The sequence below is a fragment of the Ranitomeya variabilis genome, chromosome 3 (assembly GCF_051348905.1).
Source record: "Ranitomeya variabilis isolate aRanVar5 chromosome 3, aRanVar5.hap1, whole genome shotgun sequence".
Taxonomy (NCBI): domain Eukaryota; kingdom Metazoa; phylum Chordata; class Amphibia; order Anura; family Dendrobatidae; genus Ranitomeya; species Ranitomeya variabilis.
Genome location: NC_135234.1, coordinates 663,361,741 through 663,381,146, shown reverse-complemented (window position 1 = coordinate 663,381,146; position 19,406 = coordinate 663,361,741). Strand labels below are relative to the sequence as shown.

At 47.2% G+C, this 19,406-nt stretch overlaps 1 protein-coding gene across 1 annotated transcript in view; it reads right to left on the bottom strand.

Moving 5' to 3' along the window:
• GTF2H4 (general transcription factor IIH subunit 4) overlaps positions 1-19,406 on the bottom strand; it is a 45,928-nt gene that overhangs the window by 11,319 nt on the left and 15,203 nt on the right. The window contains exons 8-11 of the mRNA XM_077297881.1: positions 18,166-18,234; positions 17,970-18,053; positions 17,660-17,792; positions 17,310-17,440 (exon numbers count right to left, since the gene is read on the bottom strand). Of these exons, the coding sequence (XP_077153996.1) occupies positions 17,310-17,440; positions 17,660-17,792; positions 17,970-18,053; positions 18,166-18,234 (417 nt within the window). The remainder of the gene's footprint in view (positions 1-17,309; positions 17,441-17,659; positions 17,793-17,969; positions 18,054-18,165; positions 18,235-19,406) is intronic.

Sequence of the window (19,406 nt, the reverse complement as noted above, 5' to 3'; positions counted from 1 at the left end):
TGAACTGAGCAGTTCTCAATATAGTTTTGTGTTAATTAGTGTTCTAAAAGTTTGTTCATAGCTTGATTTTTGCACTAACTTTATGTTGTTGTCTGTTTTCCAGTGAAAAGCATGAACTCATCAAGAAGAAGTTGTCTTAACGATCCAGACTCATTCTGTTACATTTGTGGTGAATACACACTGCCAAAACATAGAAGAAACATAACAGACTTCGTAAAAAAAGTGTATTTTGCCTATTTTGGGGTTATGCTTGGGGACCAAGACAAGTTTTGGGCACCACACATAGTGTGCAAAGCATGTATCGAATTATTACGAAAATGGAGCAAAGGACAAAGAAAAAGCTTCAAATTTGGTGTTCCAATGGTGTGGAGAGAGCCAAAAAATCATCATGATGACTGTTATTTATGGTAAACACAGGTACAGGCACATCTTCACAATGAGGGACAGGCCTTCTTGCAGATTCCATGTTACTCCCATTTTCGTTTCTTATGCTTATTGAATCCTTGCACTTGCACTGCACAGAAATAACAGTCATCATGATGATTTTTTGGCTCTCTCCACACCATTGGAACACCAAATTTGAAGCTTTTTCTTTGTCCTTTGCTCCATTTTCGTAATAATTCGATACATGCTTTGCACACTATGTGTGGTGCCCAAAACTTGTCTTGGTCCCCAAGCATAACCCCAAAATAGGCAAAATACACTTTTTTTACGAAGTCTGTTATGTTTCTTCTATGTTTTGGCAGTGTGTATTCACCACAAATGTAACAGAATGAGTCTGGATCGTTAAGACAACTTCTTCTTGATGAGTTCATGCTTTTCACTGGAAAACAGACAACAACATAAAGTTAGTGCAAAAATCAAGCTATGAACAAACTTTTAGAACACTAATTAACACAAAACTATATTGAGAACTGCTCAGTTCAAGTACTAATCCAAAGAAATTAATGAGATGATGCGTCGCATTTACCAACAAGTGCTATAAATAAGATCCCAAAAATGTCAAAAACTTGAGCCAATCTGGCAAAACTGATGACATATTCAGAATCAGCACCCCCAAAATACCCCAAATTCATTAAAATATTTTGGACACCATAAAAAAAATTTTTTTTTGTTGACCTGTGTAATTAATAAATAAAGACATACTGATAGGGAATTTAGATTGTGAGGCCTATCGGGGACAGCGATGATAATGTGCGCAAACTGTAAAGAGCTGCGGAGTATGTTAGCGCTATATTAAAATAAAGATTATTATTATTATTAAAATTTACCTCATATCTACTTTACATGAGCACAATATGTAAAATGTCATTTTATTTTGTTACAAAGTTAAAATGTTTAAAAATTGAGAAGCAATTTTTCCATTTGTTTCAAGGAAAATTAGGAAACTTATTTTTTTGGGACCTATTCTGTTTTTAAGTGACTTTGGGAGACCTTTATATTGAATAACCCCCAAAAAAGTGATACTAATTTAGAAACAGCACCCCTAAACATATTTAAAACTGCTGCGAGGTAGTTTATGAACCCATCAGGTGCTTTTTCAGGAAAGAATGCAAAGTGAAATGACAGAAATGAAAAATTCTATTTTTACCACTAAAATGTTGCTAACATCTGAACAGGCCACAATATCTGGTAGACCGCAGGGCCATTACATGGCTATGGATTATAATGGCAACCAACAGGACCACACAATCATGATCTCAGGGGTACCAATGGGGTTAAAAGATGAAGCTTCTCTGCCACCATTGACAGCAGCATCTAAGGGGTTAAAAAACCATGGTTGGTTGTCCTCTATAGTGTACAGCAACTATTTTTACCTGTCGGGATAGTCTCGTACACAAAAAAAAAACGTAATGGTGGTCAATAAGGAGTTAAACAAAGTTGGATGTTTTTATGAAAAACTCCTTGGTTGCTGGAGTTTTCTTTTTTTATTTTCAGTTAGTCGCCATGTCTTGCAGTTTCTGTGCACAGGAGGAACTCTGCCATCATGAATAGTGAGCTGACAATTTTTTTTGTAGATTCTGAATAGTACACATCCTCCTTAGGCCATGTTCACACTAGCAGTATTTGGTCAGTACTTTAAATCAGTATTTGTAAGCCAAAACCAGGAGTGGGTGAAAAAAAGGATTTGAGAAACTTCCTGTAAAATACCTGGGAGCCTTCATTGGGGAGCACAGGAGACCATGAGTGTATGCTGCTACCACTAGGAGGATGAAACTGCGCAAAAAAGTTAGCTCCACCTCGCCATGGCACAGAACCTCACTGGGACGAGTTCTAATCAGTTAGTGACAAAGCAGTAGGAAAAGCTGCAACGAAACTAATAAACTTGAACATGCCCCAACATAGGCAAACAAGGGAGTGTACTGTGTCTCCAATGAAGGCTCCGAGAAAGATTTTACAGTAAGTACCCAAAATCCTCTTTTCTCTATCGCTTCATTGGGAGACACAGGAGACCATGAGACGCCCTAAAGCAGTCCCAAGGGTGGGAAAAAAGGAGATGAAAACACCCCCAGAACAGGACTAAGCTCGGTTGACTGCCACTACTAGCAGAACCTTCCTACCTAGGCTTGTGCCAGCTGATGCATAGGTGTGCAGGCTTTATAGCCATCGGCCCAGGAGGCCCCACTGAACGTGTGGAGTAAGCCTTGACCCCACGAGGGGGCAGTCTGTCTTGAGCCCGATAGGTTTCCAGGATGGCACAGCGGATCCAGCAGGCGATTGTGGCCTTGGAAGCCAGGAGACCTTTGCGATGACTTTCAGGAATCAGAAACAAAAATTCGGAGTGTCTGAACGATGGAAGGGAGAAACCACCTTCGGGAGAAAGGAGGGTGCAACTTTGTCCTGATGAAAAATAAGGAAGGGAGAAAGGCAAGATAGGGCCACCAGCTCTGAAACGTGTCTGATGGAGATGATAGCTTCCAAGGAGACTTTCCAGGAAAGCAAGGAAAGAGAAACTTCCAGCCTGGGCTCAAGAAGAGTGGTCAGAACCAGGGGTCCACACGATGATGATAAGGATGAACAGAATAAGCTACTCCCTGTAAAAAAGTCCTGACTTGTGAGTGTGAAGCTAGGTTCCTCTGAAGCAGGATCGGAAGGGCGAAGACCTGACCATTAGACCTATCTATCAATGTCAATGGCTGCTCACTTTCCCCAGTCCCATACGTCACGATGCCTCGGGGTGATACTCGACTCTGCCCTCTCTTTCAAGCCACATATCCAAGCCCATGCCTCCTCCTGCCGTCTCAAACTCAAAAATATCTCCCGGATCCGCGCATTCCTTGACTGCGACACCACAAAAACACTAGTGCATGCCCTTATCATCTCCCACCTTGACTACTGCAACCTCCTACTCTCTGGCCTCCCCTCTAGCACTCTGGCCCCACTCCAATCCATCCTACACTCTGCTGCCCGACTAATCTACCTGTCTCCCCGCTATTCCCCAGCCTCTCCCTATGCCAAGCCCTTCACTGGCTTCCTATCACCCAGAGACTCCAGTTCAAAACCCTTACAGTGACATACAAAGCCATCCACAACCTGTCTCCTCCATACATCTGTGACATGGTCTCCCGGTACTTACCTACACGCAACCTCCGATCCTCTCAAGACCTCCTTCTCTACTCCCCTCTCATCTCTTCTTCCCACAACCGTATCCAAGACTTCTCCCGTGCTTCCCCCATACTCTGGAACTCTCTACCACAACACATCAGACTCTCGTCTACCATAGAAACCTTCAAAAAGAACCTGAAGACTCACCTCTTCCGACAAGCCCTCAAGTCAGACTGAGAGCCCTCGTGGGCAGGGTCCTCCTTCCTTATGTACCTGTGTGCCTTGTTTTTTGCTCATGTTTAGTTGTATTTGTCTACATTTGCCTCCTTTTCACATGTGAAGCGCCATGGAATAAATGGCACTATAAAAATGTACAATAATAATGATAAAATAATAATAATTAGAGGAGCTGAGAGACAGGGCAGACTTAGGCTGGTATCACACCTAACATATAAAAATACTGTCCCTTTTTTACGGCCGAGATACGCAGAAAAGTTGCTGAACAGTGATCCGTATTCAATGCGAGGATGCAATTTTTTTCTCCAAAAATTATCCATGTGTCATCCGTATGGCGAGATTTTCTCAAACATATATACAGAGACTAGATGGTGGCCTGATTCTAACGCATCGGGTATTCTAGAATAGGCATGTCCACGTAGTATATTGCCCAGCCACGTAGTATATAGCCCAGCCACGTAGTATATAGCCCAGCCACGTAGTATATAGCCCAGCCACGTAGTATATTGCCCAGTGACGTAGTATATTGCCCAGTGACGTAGTATATTGCCCAGTGACGTAGTATACAGCACAGAGCCACGTAGTATATTGCACAGCGACGTAGTATATTGCCCAGCCACGTAGTATATTGCCCAGTGATGTAGTATATTGCACAGCGACGTAGTATACAGCACAGAGCCACGTAGTATATTGCCCAGCCACGTACTATATTGCCCAGCCACGTAGTATATTGCCCAGTGACGTAGTATACAGCACAGAGCCACGTACTATATTGCACAGCGACGTAGTATATTGCCCAGTGACGTAGTATATTGCACAGCGACGTAGTATATTGCCCAGCCATGTAGTATATTGCCCAGTGATGTAGTATACAGCACAGAGCCATGTAGTATATTGCACAGCTACGTAGTATATTGCCCAGCTACGTATGTCACAGGTTAAAAAATCAACATACTCACCTTCCGATCCGAGGGCCCATTGTAGTTCTAACATACCCACCATACTTGTAGTTCTGTCGCCTGTGCGCGGTACAGGCGGCAGCTTCTGGTCCCTGGGTGTGATGACGTCGTGGTCACATGACCGTGACGTCATGGCAGGTCCTACTCGCGAAGGGACTGTGATGATGTCGCGGTCACATGACCTCGCTCCTTGCTACCGGAACCTGCGGCTTGCACAGAGCGGTTACCGGAGGGTGTCGAGGAACGGGAAAGGCGGCGGAAGGTGAGTATATAATGATTTTTTTATTTTTTTAAAATTATTTTTAACATTAGATCCTTTTACTATTGACGCTGCATAGGCTGCGTCAATAGTAAAAACTTGGTCACACAGGGTTAATAGCGGCGGTAACGGAATGAGTTACCCACGGCATAACGGACCGCTGGCATTAACCCTGTGTGAGCCGTGACTGCGGGGAGTATGGAGCGGGTGCCGGGCACTGACTGCAAGGGAGTAGGGAGGGAGTAATCGGACTGTGCCCGTCGCTGATTGGTCGCGGCAGCCATAACAGGCAGCTGGCGAGACCAATCAGCGAATGAATAACCGTTACGGAAGTTGAGGACAGACAGACGGAAGTACCCCTTAGACAATTATATATATACACACACATACTGTATATATACCTATACTATGTGTAGACATTAATTTTATCTATACTATTCTAACCTGTCAGTGTGATTTTACTGTACACCGCACTGAATTACCGGCTTTTCTATATATAGAACACCGATGCGTATTTCTCGCAAGTCTCACGCATGGTCCGTGTGTAATCCATATTTTCCTCGCCCCCATAGACTTTCATTGGCGTATTTTTGGAAGAATACGCTGATAATCGTAGCATGCTGCGATTTTCTCAGCCCGTAATATACGGCCGAGAAATATACGGCTGATGGAAGCTGCCCCATAGAGAAACATTGGTCAGTGTGCAATGTGTTGTTTTTGCGCCTTGTCCGTATTTCTCTCTAGTGTGACGCCAGCCTTAAGGCCTGACTGAAGAAAAGACAAAAATGACGGGAGAGAGAAAGAAATGGGAGCATTCTCGCTTTGATCGTGGTTTGGAAAACATGGTCAGAGAAACCTGCATCTTTTAAGACTGCGGCTTTAACTACCATGCCATTAACCCCTTTCTGCCAGCTGAAGGAATAGTACGTCAGCTGGCAGTATCCCCCGCTTTGAGGTGGGCTCTGACGGTGAGCCCACCTCAAAGCCGTGACATGTCAGCTGTTTTCAACAGCTAACATGTGCCCGCAATGGGCGCGAGCGGAATCGCGATCCGCCTGCGCCCATTAAGTAGTTAAATGCCGCTGTCAAACGCCGACAGCGGCATTTAACAAGCGCTGCCGGCCGCGCGGTCGAAAGTACGCGCACCGTTGACCCTCGTCACGTGATCGGGAGTCATTGATGCATTGGCATCACAACCAGAGGTCTCCTCGAGACCTCTATGGTTGTTGATGGCAGATTACTGTGAGCTCCACCCTGTGGTTGGCGCTCATAGCAAGCCTGTAATTCTGCTGCATAGAGGTGATCTGTGCATCACCTCTGTGTATCAGAGCCGATTGAGTACTGGATGCTTCTAGCCTCCCATGGAGGCTATTGAAGCATGCCAAAATTTTAAAAAAATATATAGTTCAAATCACCCCCCTTTCGCCCCAATGAAAACAAAAAAATAAAACAATAAAAAAAAAATCAAACCTACACATATTTAGTAGCGCCGTATTCAGAATTGCCCGATCTCTCAATAAAAAAAAAAAGATTAACCTGATCGCTAAACGGTGTAGTGAGAAAAAAATCAAAACGCCAAAGTTTTTTTTGGTCGCCGCGACATTGCATTAAAATGCAGTAACGAAAAAAAAATAAAGTATCTGCACAAAAGTGGTATAATTAAAAATGTCAGCTCGGCACGCAAAAAATAAGTCCTCACTCGACCCCATATCACGAAAAATGAAGACGATATGGGTAACGGAAAATTGTGCAATTTTTTTTTTTTTTTGTAAACTTTGGAATTTTTTTTACCACTTAAATAAAAGAGAACCTAGAAATGTTTGGTGTCTATGAACTCGCGATGACCTGGAGAATCATAATGGCAGGTCCGTTTTAGCATTTAGTGAGCCAAGCAAAAAAGCCAAACAAAAAGCCAGTGTGGAATTGCACTTTTTTTGCAATTTCATCGCACTTGGAATTTTTTTCCGGTTTTCTGTTACACGACACGGTAAAACCAATGGTATCTTTCAAAAATACAACTCGTCCCAAAAAACATAAGCCCTCACATGGCCATATTGACGAAAAATAAAAAAGTTATGGCTCTGGAAAGAAGGGGAGCAAAAAAACGAAAACAGCTCTGGGAGTGAAGGGGTTAAACTGAGACTGGTGGGAGAGGTGACCCTGGCAAATGAGGTCTGGATGATCCATGTAACGTCTACGGTGAGCTTGACTTCAGCATAACAAAGCTCTTCTAGGCCAACCTGGAGACATGAGGATGACCAGTATTCCCTCTGCCTTGACTTTCTTGATGAGTCTCGGAATGAGCAGCAGGGACGAAAAAAGATATGCAAGGTGAAAGAGACCCCGGAAGAAGCAGGGTATCGGAGGTGAGATCTAGACACGAAGCATGGAACCTCGTTGTTCATCCTTGATGCCAACATGTCAACGTCAGGCATGCCCCATCTTTGACAGATTTGGTGGAAAACCGACGGGTTCAGAGACCACTCGCCAAACAAGCGTCCTTGATGACCCAGTTGTCAACTTCTGGAATGTGAACCACAGAAATTGCAGGCACCCTGTGTTCAGCCCAAGCTAGGATCCGATAGACTTTCGCCACAATGAAACTTCGCATTCCGCCCTGGTGATTGATGTAAGCAAGTCATGGCATTGCAGGACTAGATGCGAATCGGACAGCCCTCTAGTAGGTTCTACCAGTGCCGGAGAGCAAGAAAGATAGCCTTAGGTCCCAGGATGTTGATAGGGAAGTGAGGACTCTTGAGTATTCCAACACTGGAGAAACACCGCTCCCCAGCCCAGAAGACTAGCATCCGTCGTCACTATCTACCAGTGCATTGGGGGAAAGGATCTCCTGCGGCGGACAAGGGGAGAAAGGCGCCAGCAGGCTAGTGACTGTCATACTTATGAAGGAAGAAAGATGGGACGATCCAAGAAGATTTTTTGGTCCTAACTAGATGGAAGCGCAAGCTGAAGAGAGCGAGTGTAAAACTGAGAGAAGGGGACCGCTAAGAAAACCAGGCGCTAGGTCGGTATCAGATAAGACCTCGCTGTGCTGATGAGTCAGCCCAGACGGAATAGTGTGTTGAGTGTCACTTGGAGACTCTTGCAGCAGTCCTTATAGGACAGAACATTGATCAGAAAGTCATCCAGGGGATAACTAGAATTCCCCTGGGATGAAGGTGGTCCATGACAGCTGCAATGACCTTCGTGAAAACTCTAGGAGATAACAATAAACTGAATTGTAGCACCATGACTTGGAAGCGAGAGTCCTGAACTGCAAAGTGAAGGAACCTTTGATGTGGTGCACAGATTGAGATGTGGAGGTAGGCGATCTGGATGTCCACTGAACAGAGAAACTCTGCATGATCCATGGAGGCAATTACTGAACAGAGGGACTCCATCCTGAAGTGGCGGATCCACACACTTTCATTCAGGCGTTTGAGGTCTAGAATCGGGCGGACAGATCCATCTTTTTAGGGACCACAAAGGTTTCAGTAGAAAGCTGAAAAGTGATCTTGGGAGGGGACGGGAATGACGACACCAGACTAGAGAAGAGAGGTAATGGCCGGAAAAAACCTGGGAACCAGCAAGGGATCCCTTGCTGCTTCGGCATGAGAAAAGGAGATTTTTGTGTACTCACCGTAAAATCTCTTTCTCTTAGCCTCTAATTGGGGGACACAGGACCATGGGTGTTATGCTGCTGTCCACTAGGAGGCGACACTATGCATAATCTGAAAAAGATTAACCGTGGCTCCTCCTCTGCAGTATACATCCCTGGATGGCGTCAGCCTTCTCCAGTTTTGTGCAAAAGCAGTAGGAGGAATGTAACGTGAATAACATAGACATGCCTATAAGAAGGCCACTATGTACGAGCTCAAAGAACAATGTGAGAACTCAACAGTAACAACGGCCTGAAAAGGGCAACAAGGTGGGAGCTGTGTCCCCCAACTAGAGGCTAAGAGAAAGAAATTTTACGGTGAGTACACAAAAATCTCCTTTACTCTGTCGCCTCATTGGGGGACACAGGACCATGGGACGTCCCAAAGCAGTCCCTAAGTGGGAAGCAATGGACGAATATTGTGCAGACAGGCTCCTATACTTGGGGCACCGCCGCCTGCAGAACACATCTACCCAGGCTTGCTTCCACTGAGGACTGGGTATGAACCCTGTAGTGTTTAGTAAACGAGTGTGGGCTAGACCAAGTGGCCGCCTTACATAAACTTGTTGTGCCAAAGCCTGGAGCCGAATGGCCCAGGAGGCCCCTACCGCCCATGTAGAGTGTGCCGTAATACCGTCTGGAAGAGGAGAATTCTTAAGGCGGTAGGCCTCTTGTATGGTGGATGTGATCTTCCTGGCAAGGGTAGCTTTGGAAGCTGGCAGACCCTTGCGGCCGCCTTCCGGAAGAAGAAAAAAGGGATCAGACCTCCGGAAGGACGCAGTCCTAGACACATACATACGCAATGCCCTGACAAGGTCAAGCGCATGCAGAGCCTTCTCCACTCTATGAACCAGGACCGAACAAAGGGAAGGCAGAGAAATTTCCTCATTGAGGTGGAAGTTGGACACAACCTTCGGAAGGATGGGACCGTACGGAGAACTACCTTGTCCTGGTGAAAAACCAGGAAGGGCCGTCTGCAGGAGAGTGCTGTCAGTTCAGACACCCTGTGTAGCAAGGTGATTGCCACCAAGAAAAAAAAAAAAAAAAACACCTTCTGGGAGAGAAGGCAGAGCTGGACCTCCTTAAGGGGTTCGAAGGGTGGTTTCTGCAATGCTGTCAGGACCAGGTTGAGGTCCCACGTTTCTAGTGGTCGTCTGTAGGGGGAACCAATCGGGAAACCCCCTGAAGAAAAGTCCTTACTCGCGGCTTGGTAGCAATGCGCCTTTAAAAAAAAGCACTGAGAGGGCTGACACCTGGCTCTTAGGCGAGCCCAGGGACAGCCGGGCCTCCAGACCCGATTGGAGAAAAACCAGGTAGTTTGGGGAGGGAAGAAGGGAATGGGGTCTGGCCGCGATATTCACACCAGGTAAAGAGAACTTTCCAGGTACGGTCATAAATCTTGGCAGAGGCTGGCTTCCGTGCCCTGATCATGGTCCTAATGACGTCGGTCGAGAGCCCTGCCTGGGTTAGAACCCAGGTTTCAAGGGCCACGCCGTCAAATTGAGAGCCCCTGAGTTCTGGTGGTAGAACGGGCCTTGTGATAGAAGATCCGGGCGGATCCGGGCGGTCGGGGAGGCGCCAGGGGGCGTCTGCTGAAAGTTGTACGACATCGGCGTACCATGTACGTCTGGGCCAGACCGGTGCGATTAAGATGGTTGGAACTCCATCTTGCTTGATCTTCCTCACCACTCTGGATAACAAGGGGAGAGGTGGAAAAATGTACAGAAGCTGGAACTGGGTCCAGTCCTGAACCAGAGCATCTGCTCCGAGCGACCGCGGATCGTGTGCTCTAGCCATGAAGTTGGAGACCTTGGCATTGAAGTGGGATGCCATTAGGTCCACATCTGGGGTCCCCCAGCGATGGCAGATCTGGCGAAAAATTTCAGGATGGAGAGACCACTCTCCCGAATCTATTCCTTGTCGTCTGAGGAAGTCTGCTTCTCAGTTGTCCACACACAGAATGTGGACCGCCGAGAGAACCGAGCCTGTGTCCTCCGCCCAGTGGAGGATGTGTGACACTTTTCGCATCGCCTGGTTACTGCGGGTCCCCCCTTGGTGATTCACATATTCCACAGTCGTGGCATTGTCCGATTGTATTCTGATGTGAGAGGCTGCCAGTAAGTGATGGAAGGACCTCAATGCCAGGAGGATGGCACGAATTTCCAGGATGTTGATGGGCATGGTCGCTTCCACTGGGGACCACTTGCCTTGTGGTGTAGGTGTACTGCACCACAACCCATCAGGCTCGCATCGGTGGTCAGAACCTTCCATTGACCTGTGAGAAAGGATTTCCCCTTTGCTAGCGAGGTTGGCTTTAGCAACCAGTGCAGGGACCTCCTGGTTGACGACATTAGCTGAAATTCCCTGTCGAGAGGAAAAAGGATTCCTGTCCCAGGACTTGAGAATGGCTAGTTGGAGAGGCCTGAGGTGAAACTGGGCCAAATGGGACCGCTTCTATTGCTGCCCCCATCCTGCCGAGGACTCTCATGGCAAACGGGAGAGATCGAGGGGGTTTGCGGAGGAGGATGCGAACTCCTAGGCGGAGAGCCAGTGCCTTGTCCCTGGGAAAGAGCACTAGACCCCTGGAGGTGTTGTATAGCATTCCCAGGAAGGTCAGAGACTGACTCAGGGTTGGTGATGACCTTTGTAGGTTGACTAACCAGCCCATGCGACTCAGAGTGTTGGTTGTGATTAAGACGCTGAGCTCGCAGTCCTTGAAGGTAGGAGCCTTGATGAGTAGATCGTCCAGGTATGGAACGACTACTATGCCTCAGGAGTGCAGGACGTCCATGGTGGCTGCCATGACCTTGGTAAACACTCTGGGAGCCGTTGCGAGTCCGAACAGGAGAGCCACGAACTGGTAGTGGTACTGGTCGATTGCGAACCTGAGAAAAAACTCTGATGAGCAGGTGCAATCGATATATGCAGGTATTCGTCTTGTATATCTATGAAGGCGAGATATTCTCCCTTTTTCCATGGACGCAATGATGGACTGAAGGGACTCCAGCGGAAGTGACGAACCCGTACGTATTTGTTGAGTTGTTTTAGGTCCAGTATGGGCCGTACTCTGCCTCCTTTCTTGGGGACTACGAATAGATTGGAGTAGAACCCTCGGAAGCACCCGGCCGCGGGAACCGGTACTATGACTCCTGCTTGAAGAAGCGAGAAAACCGCTTGGTGGAAGGCACGAGCCTTGGCTGGCGGTTTTGGGGGAACAGAGAGGAAGAATCGGTTCGGTGGGTTGGAAGTTGAACTCTATCTTGTATCCGGAAGACACTAGTTCCCTGACCCACCTGTCTTCTGTAGTAGGCATCCAGACTTGCTGAAAAGAGCAAAGTCGCCTATTGGTGGGATGTCTTCCGGGGTCCGTGAGTCATGAGGAGGAAAAGGTCTGAGGTTCTCCTCCTTTGAGCTTTGACTGGCCAGCTTTTAACTGCCAGGTCTTGTCCGACCTTTGCGTTGACCGTGAGTTGTCCGTGTGTGGGGAACGGTTACGTGCTGGACGTGAGACGGACCAGCCCGAGGAATTCTGAAAGGATAGGAATCGGGTTTGTTACACTTCTTGTAAGTGCGTATAGGTTTCAGTTGAGGGAAAGAGGTACTCTTACCCCCGGTGGCGTTGGATATCATTGTGTCCAACTCTTCACCGAAAAAGTCACCCACTGAGATACGGGAGGTGCGTGAGGGACTTCTTTGAGGCTGCGTCCGCTTTCCATTCCGCAGCCAGAGGATATGCCGAATCGTGATGGCGTTTGATGCTATCCCCGCTACACCCCTTGCTGAATCCAGAGCTGCATGAAGCATGTAATCTGCTACAACTGCTATTTGAACCACTTGGTCCGACAGCTCAGGAGCAGATGCTTGGGGGCCAGCTTGTACATTTTTGGCCCAAGCCAGGATGGCCTTGGCAGCCCAAACTGAAGCGAACGTGGGAGCCACGGAGGCCCCTGCCGCCTCGAAAAATTGAACGAGCCATGCGTTCTACCTGTCGGTCTGCTGCGTCCCTGAGGGTTGAGCGATCTGGCAGTGAAAAGAGGGTCTGTGCTGCTAGTCTAGAGACTGGGGGGTCCACTTCGGGAGGATCGGTCCATTCCTTGGTGTCGTTCTGTGGGAAGGGGTACTTTGCCTCCAGATATTTGCGATTAGCGAATTTTTTCTCAGGCTGTGAGAGCTGCTTTTTAAGGATCGCTTTAAACTCTGGCTGGTTAGAGAAAACCTTAGGCTTTTTCAGAGGTCCTTCAAAGGAAATCTTGTTCTGGGGCCTCTGGTGGCAGATTAGAAATGTCCAGCACCCGATGGATGGAAGAGATTATGTCCTCGACTAGCGCTGTATCACTGAGGCGTCCCCTGCTGGGTGAGCTGGGGAGGAAGCCTTCTCTGGTCGGGGATTGCAGAGATCTGCATTGTCTGCCCCTGGAAGGGGACGGTCTAGATGACCTGGAACTGACCTGGAACTACAGTGTATCTCCCTAGAAGGGGATGACAGTGTGCTATGGGATGACGCAGATGGATTTGACCTATGGGTCCGCTTGCGTCCTGACCTAGACGTGGATGTGTCAGGTCGTTTTGTTCCTGAGTCAAGCTCTCCCTTTGCTGGGTAACGGTCATAGCCGAGGCATGACTCTGCAGAGCCTGAAGCAATGTGGAGGTTTGTTATCTATAGACTGCGTCATAGATTGCGACCTCTGAGTGACCCATTCCGGCGTGGCATTAGACACCGAGGCATTGGCAGGGGCTTCTTGGGGCTCTGACGCCGTAGTCTGGATGCAGTCCTGGCAGTGCTACGTGCTGCCACTGGGGAGAGCGGTCCTGCAGGCTGTGCAGAATGCATAATAGCAGTCCTGCCTTGTTCTCTTGGACCTTGAGCCCGGCATAGTGCAGAAGGGCCTGCAGAGGACCTTACAGGGGTAGCTATGCAGAGGACCCTATAGGGGAGCCTTATAGGGAATATGGATTCACAGCTGAGTAAAACAACCCAGCTGTGATCTTACCCCACCAGTTAGCCCCTAGGTCCAGCGCCGAAGATCCACAGTCCTGTGCCCCCCGTAGACTGGCTGGCCTGGTCCTGCTGACCGGGAGATGCAGGGTTAATCCTTGCTGCAGTAGAAATGGCCGCCGAGGAGAAGAGGCAGGGGGAGAAAAAAAGGCGGCAAAGCTGTGTAAAAATGCGCCCTTTCTGTCTCCATCCACCCCCTCTATGACACTGTAGAGTGTCATATTTGTCATCCGGGGGGCGGAGAGGAGGCGGCGGCTTCAGCTAGGCCGAAGCCGGGGCCTAACGAAGCCGGGGCCTAAATTAGATGCCTGATGCCCAGAAAGGCTCCAGGCCGGCGCGGAAGTCCGGGGGGGGGGGGGGGTTTCGGATCTGAACCGGACCCCCCCGGGATTTAAAGGCAGGATAGCGGTGGGGCTATAAGCGGAGGGCGGGCCCTGTGAGGGGTCCCCCTGAGGCAGTATAGAGCTGGTGCTGCCGCAGAGACAGGGGTGCAGGGAGCCCTGTGTCTGTCTGTGCCATGCCTGCCTGCACTCCCCCCAGCCCCAACAGGAGCCCGCAGCTGGGCTGGGGTCCCTGGATGCAGGCGCAGTGTGCTGGCCCATTGCTGGGAGCTGCAGAATGCTGCCTGTACAGGCCCTACCTGACTATAAACAAGAGGATGAATGACCTCAGGGAGATCAAAACATCCAACACTGCGGAGACACCATCACGTGTTTCTCAACGCAGTGATCCAGAACACTGCCCCCATCCCTTATGGGAAATATGCAAATGCATGTAGAAAAGCCGCGGAGACACCATCACGTGTTTCTCAACGCAAGCAATGAATAGCCAGGTCTTTCACCGGGAAGGAACATCCACGGGAAGGGCAGCACTTTATCTAAGTGGTGAAAAAAAATCAAAACTTTGCTAAAAAAAAATAAAAAAAAAAATGCGCCATTTTCCGATACCCGTAGCGTCTCCATTTTTCGTGATCTGGGGTCGGATGAGGGCTTATTTTTGCGTGCCGAGCTCACGCTTTTAGTGATACCACTTTTGTGCAGATACGTTCTTTTGATCGCCTGTTATTGCATTTTAATGCAATGTCGTGGAGACCAAAAAAACGTAATTCTGGCGTTTCGATTTTTTTTCTCGCTACGCTGTTTAGCGATCAGGTTAATGCTTTTTTTTTTTATTGATAGATCGGGCGATTCTGAACGCGGCGATACCAAATATGTGTAGGTTTCTCTTTTTTTATTGTTTTCTTTAGGATGGGGCGAAAGGGGGGTGATTTAAACTTTTATTTTTTTTTATTTTTTTCAGATTTTTAAAAACTTTTTTTTTTTTAACTTGTGCCATGCTTCAATAGTCTCCATGGGAGGCTAGAGGATGGCACAACTCGATCGGCTCAGCTACATAACAGCGATCATCAGATCGCTGCTATGTAGCTGAAATGCAGGCTTGCTATGAGCGCCGACCACAGGGGGACGCTCACAGCAGGCCGGCATCAGTAACCATAGAGGTCTCAAGGACCTCTATGGTTACTGTCCTGACACATCTCCGACCCCCGATCATGTGACAGGAGTCGGCGATGCGCTCATTTACGGCCGCGCGGCCGGAAGCGGTAGTTAAATGCCGCTGTCTGTGTTTGACAGCGGCATTTAACAGGTTAATAGCGGCGGGTGAATCACGATTTCACCCGCCGCTATTGCGCGCACATGTCAGCTGTACAAAACAGCTGACATGTCGCGACTTTGATGTGGGCTCACCGCCGGAGCCCACATCAAAGGGGGAGACACGACATGCGCAGTAATAGTAAGGCGCATGTCATGAAGGGGTTAAGGGATGGGGGCAGTGTTCTGGATCACTGCGTTGAGAAACACGTGGTGATGTCTGCGGTGTTGGATGTTTTGATCTCCCCGAGGTCATTCATCCTCATGTTTATAGCCTTTTCACTAGGCACTGCTCCTAATAGCCAGTTTCCTACTCCACACTGATGAGGGGCAAATACCCCGAAACAGCTGTCTGTGGATGGATACCATGTTTTGGCATAGCTGGTTTTCCTTCATTGGATGCTGCCCTTCCCGTGGTTGTTCCTTCCCGGTGAAAGACCTGGCTATTCATTGCTTGCGTTAAGAAACACGTGATGGTGTCTCCGTGGCTTTTCTACATGCAGGCCCTACCTGAAGCGTCTCAACCTAATGCCCCCAGAGGGGGAATAGGGAGGGTGCTGCTGTACCTTCAGGGGGCTTTATCCTCGCCTCGACCTCAACCGAGAAACCAAGAGGAATTGGGGAAGGAGGGGGGGGGGGGTCTCGACTTCGAACCAGCACCCGAGGGACTGGGGAAGGAGTGACATGGGGAATAGCCATCTCTACTTCAACCGGGTACCCCATAATAGGGGGCCGAGGAAGGAGCCATGCCGGGAGTCTCACAGGAGACCCACTTTTCTTCATCTGTAATCCGTCGGAAAAAAATGGAGTAAAAAATCTTAGGTGTGCCTCCTATGCAACACTAAGCAAAAACTGGAGAAGGCTGACGCCGTCCAGGGGTGTAAACTGCAGAGGAGGAGCCACAGTTAATCTTTTTCATATTATGCATAGTGTCGCCTCCTAGTGGACAGCAGCATAACACCCATGGTCCTGTGTCCCCCAATGAGGTGACAGAGTAAACAATTGCAGCATGTTGCGATTGGCAGCGACACGCGGCTCATACGCACCCATACAAGTCTATGGTCGCATGTGAAACATCAGACTGCACTCAGAATGTCATCACAGTGCAGTGCGATTACCACAGATGCTGGCAATAGAGGAGATGGAGAGGAACGGAGTACAGAGCACTGACACTTGGCTCACGTTCGCAGCAGAGTGTTTTTAGCATCTCACATTGGATGCTATACACTAGTGTGATTCCAGCCTTATGTTTGGAAAAGTCCGGGTAAGGAATTTGACATTTTTGGAGGATACTGTGAGCGCCGACATAGGGCAATCCTCGTCCATGATGTTGAAGGTCTGATTGATTGCAAGAATCAGACTATCCATGACATCCTGAAGCTTGGAGGATTGATTGGAGTCAAGGTCCGAATCTGAATAAGAGTGGAAGTCGGACCCCTGAGCTGTATAGAGCCCCAGGGAGGGGGAGGCAGAGGCCATCCTAGAGGATGTCGATGGAGAGGTAGATCCAGAGGAGGAGAAATGAATCTGCTTCTTGGATCTGGTGCATGATCTGGCATGAACTCAATGAATAGGACGGTAAGCTTGATACCTCCCTGGGAATGTTTGGGGCACCGGTGTTAGCTGCTGCAGGAAAGATCGGAGAATGCAGATCAAGCCGGCACCCCCGAAGAAGGAGTGCTCCGATTGGCTGTACAGGCGATAAAAGCTGCCCACAATAAGAAATAAAAGAACGAGTGTATGCCTCCTACCGACACCAAGCTAAAACTGACTAGCACCCGTCCCAGCGAGAGTGGGGGGGGGGGGGGTGTACCCTGCTCTAAAGGAGCAGTTTCTATTATACTTTTCCTTTAATTGTTCCAATTCTGATTTTGGTTTACAAATACGGATACTGACCAAATACTGAAAATGTGAACGTGGCCTTAATAAAATAATTCATCTATTCACTTGCAACAAATTAAATTATACTACACTATATATTCTAAGTTATCCCTCCTTACCCTCTTACCTGCTCAGCAGTGATGCCATTCCCTATAGCCTGTTGAACACTTTCTCTGGTGACCTGTGCCACCACCATGTTGGGAAAACGATACAGCATTTCAGAGAAGAGAGCAATGAGGGCAATCTGCAGTTCTGAATCTGAGAATAGAGATAAAGGGAGACAGAACAATAAGGCAGCGATGAAGAATCACTGCAAAACTCATCATCATGTTCTGCTTAAAATTACATTCTTAGGCTCAAGATAGTCTTCTTTTCTTTAGTAAATAAGAGAAAAGTGTGAAAATACCCTACTTACTGCAAAGACTAAGAACATGGACATAGAAGCCAGTATGTGCCGGAGCCTCTATAGTTACTAACCTGTGTATGCATGTATCCTGTAGTTAGTCTCAACCACAATAAAGCCCTGCTTATTGCTGTCAAGAGAAGTGCCAGAGATTCCAGAAGCCAGATTTATCGCTAGACGTGTCGGATAATAGCGGCGAGACTTCCGCTGAAAATAATAAATATGGAAATCAAAACGTCTACTTGCAAACAATAACAAATTAAATAGCAGGAAATTCATAAACTTTTGCAAAGATCACAAGACACATTTACAACAGCTTGCTGCCATTATACAGAGAAGCAGACAGTTGTAGAAATACAATGTCAGCGATGGTGGACTGCTAACCTTTCTCTGAAAAACGAGTCCAAATTCTCGTAGGTGCTGTAGGAACGTCAGTAGCGATTCACTCATCCCCTCTACAGAATAATCCTTATGAGTAGAAAATAAATAAAATAAATATCAGCTATTCTAGATCTGCCTATCAATGTATCTATATTCATCTAATTTTCTTGTTTTGTTTTTTTTTACAATTAAAATATACCTTTCCAAGCGTAGAAAAGCTTAGCTGGAACATGAAAGACAGTATTTCCACCAGATTCATTTCTCGGGACTATGGGAATAAAATACAAATATATTTAGCAAATAAAAGTTTACTTAATAAGAAATAATTGGAATTGCTGTAATTTTCATTAAATTATGTTCAATATCTCACATGAAAGCAGCATTGGATGTGAATCAATAATCTGATAAGAAGAGCATCACAATAGTTTACCTTTACTAATAAGTAATACATAGATGGATATACAAGTGTATCTCACACAATTAGAATATCATCAAAAAGTGAATTTATTTCAGTTCTTCAATACAAAAAGTGAAATTCATATATTATATAGAGTCATTACACACAGAGTGATCTATCCCAAGTGTTTATTTCTGTTAATGTTGAAGATTATGGCTTACAGCCAATGAAAACCCAAAAGTCATTATCTCAGTAAATTAGAATACTTTATAACACCAGCTTGAAAAAGGATTTTAAAATCCGAAATGTTGGCCTCCTGAAATGTATGTTCAGTAAATGCACTAAATACTTGGTCAGGGCACCTTTTACATCAATTACTGCATCAATGCTGCGTGGCATGGAAGCGATCAGCCTGTGGCAGTGCTGAGGAGTTATAGAAGCCCAGGTTGCTTTGATTGCAGCCTTCAGCTCATCTGCATTGTTGGGTCTGGTGTCTCATCTTCCTCTTGACAATACCCCATAGATTCTCTATGGGGTTTAGGTCAGGCGAGTTTGCTGGCCAATCAAGCAGTGATACTGTTTGTTTTTAAACTAGGTATTGGTACTTTTGGCAGTGTGGACAGGAGCCAAGTCCTGCTGAAGAATGAAATTTCCATCTCCAAAAAGCTTCTCAGCAGAGGGAAGCATGAAGTGCTCGAAAATTTCCTGGTTGACGGCTGCGCTGACTTTGGTCTTGATAAAACACAGTGGACCTACACCAGCAGATGACATGGCTCCCCAAACCATCACTGATTGTGGAAACGTCACTCTAGACCTCCAGCAGCTTGGATTGTGGCCTATCCACTGTTCCTCCAGACACTGGGACCTTGATTTCCAAATTAAATGCAAAATTTACTTTCATCTGAAAACAACACCTTGGACCACTGAGCAACAATGCAGTTAATTTTCTCCTTGGCCCAGGTAAGACTCTTCTGGCGTTGTCTATTTGCCATGAGCGGCTCTACACAAGGAATGCGACACTTGTACCCATGTCCTGGAGACGT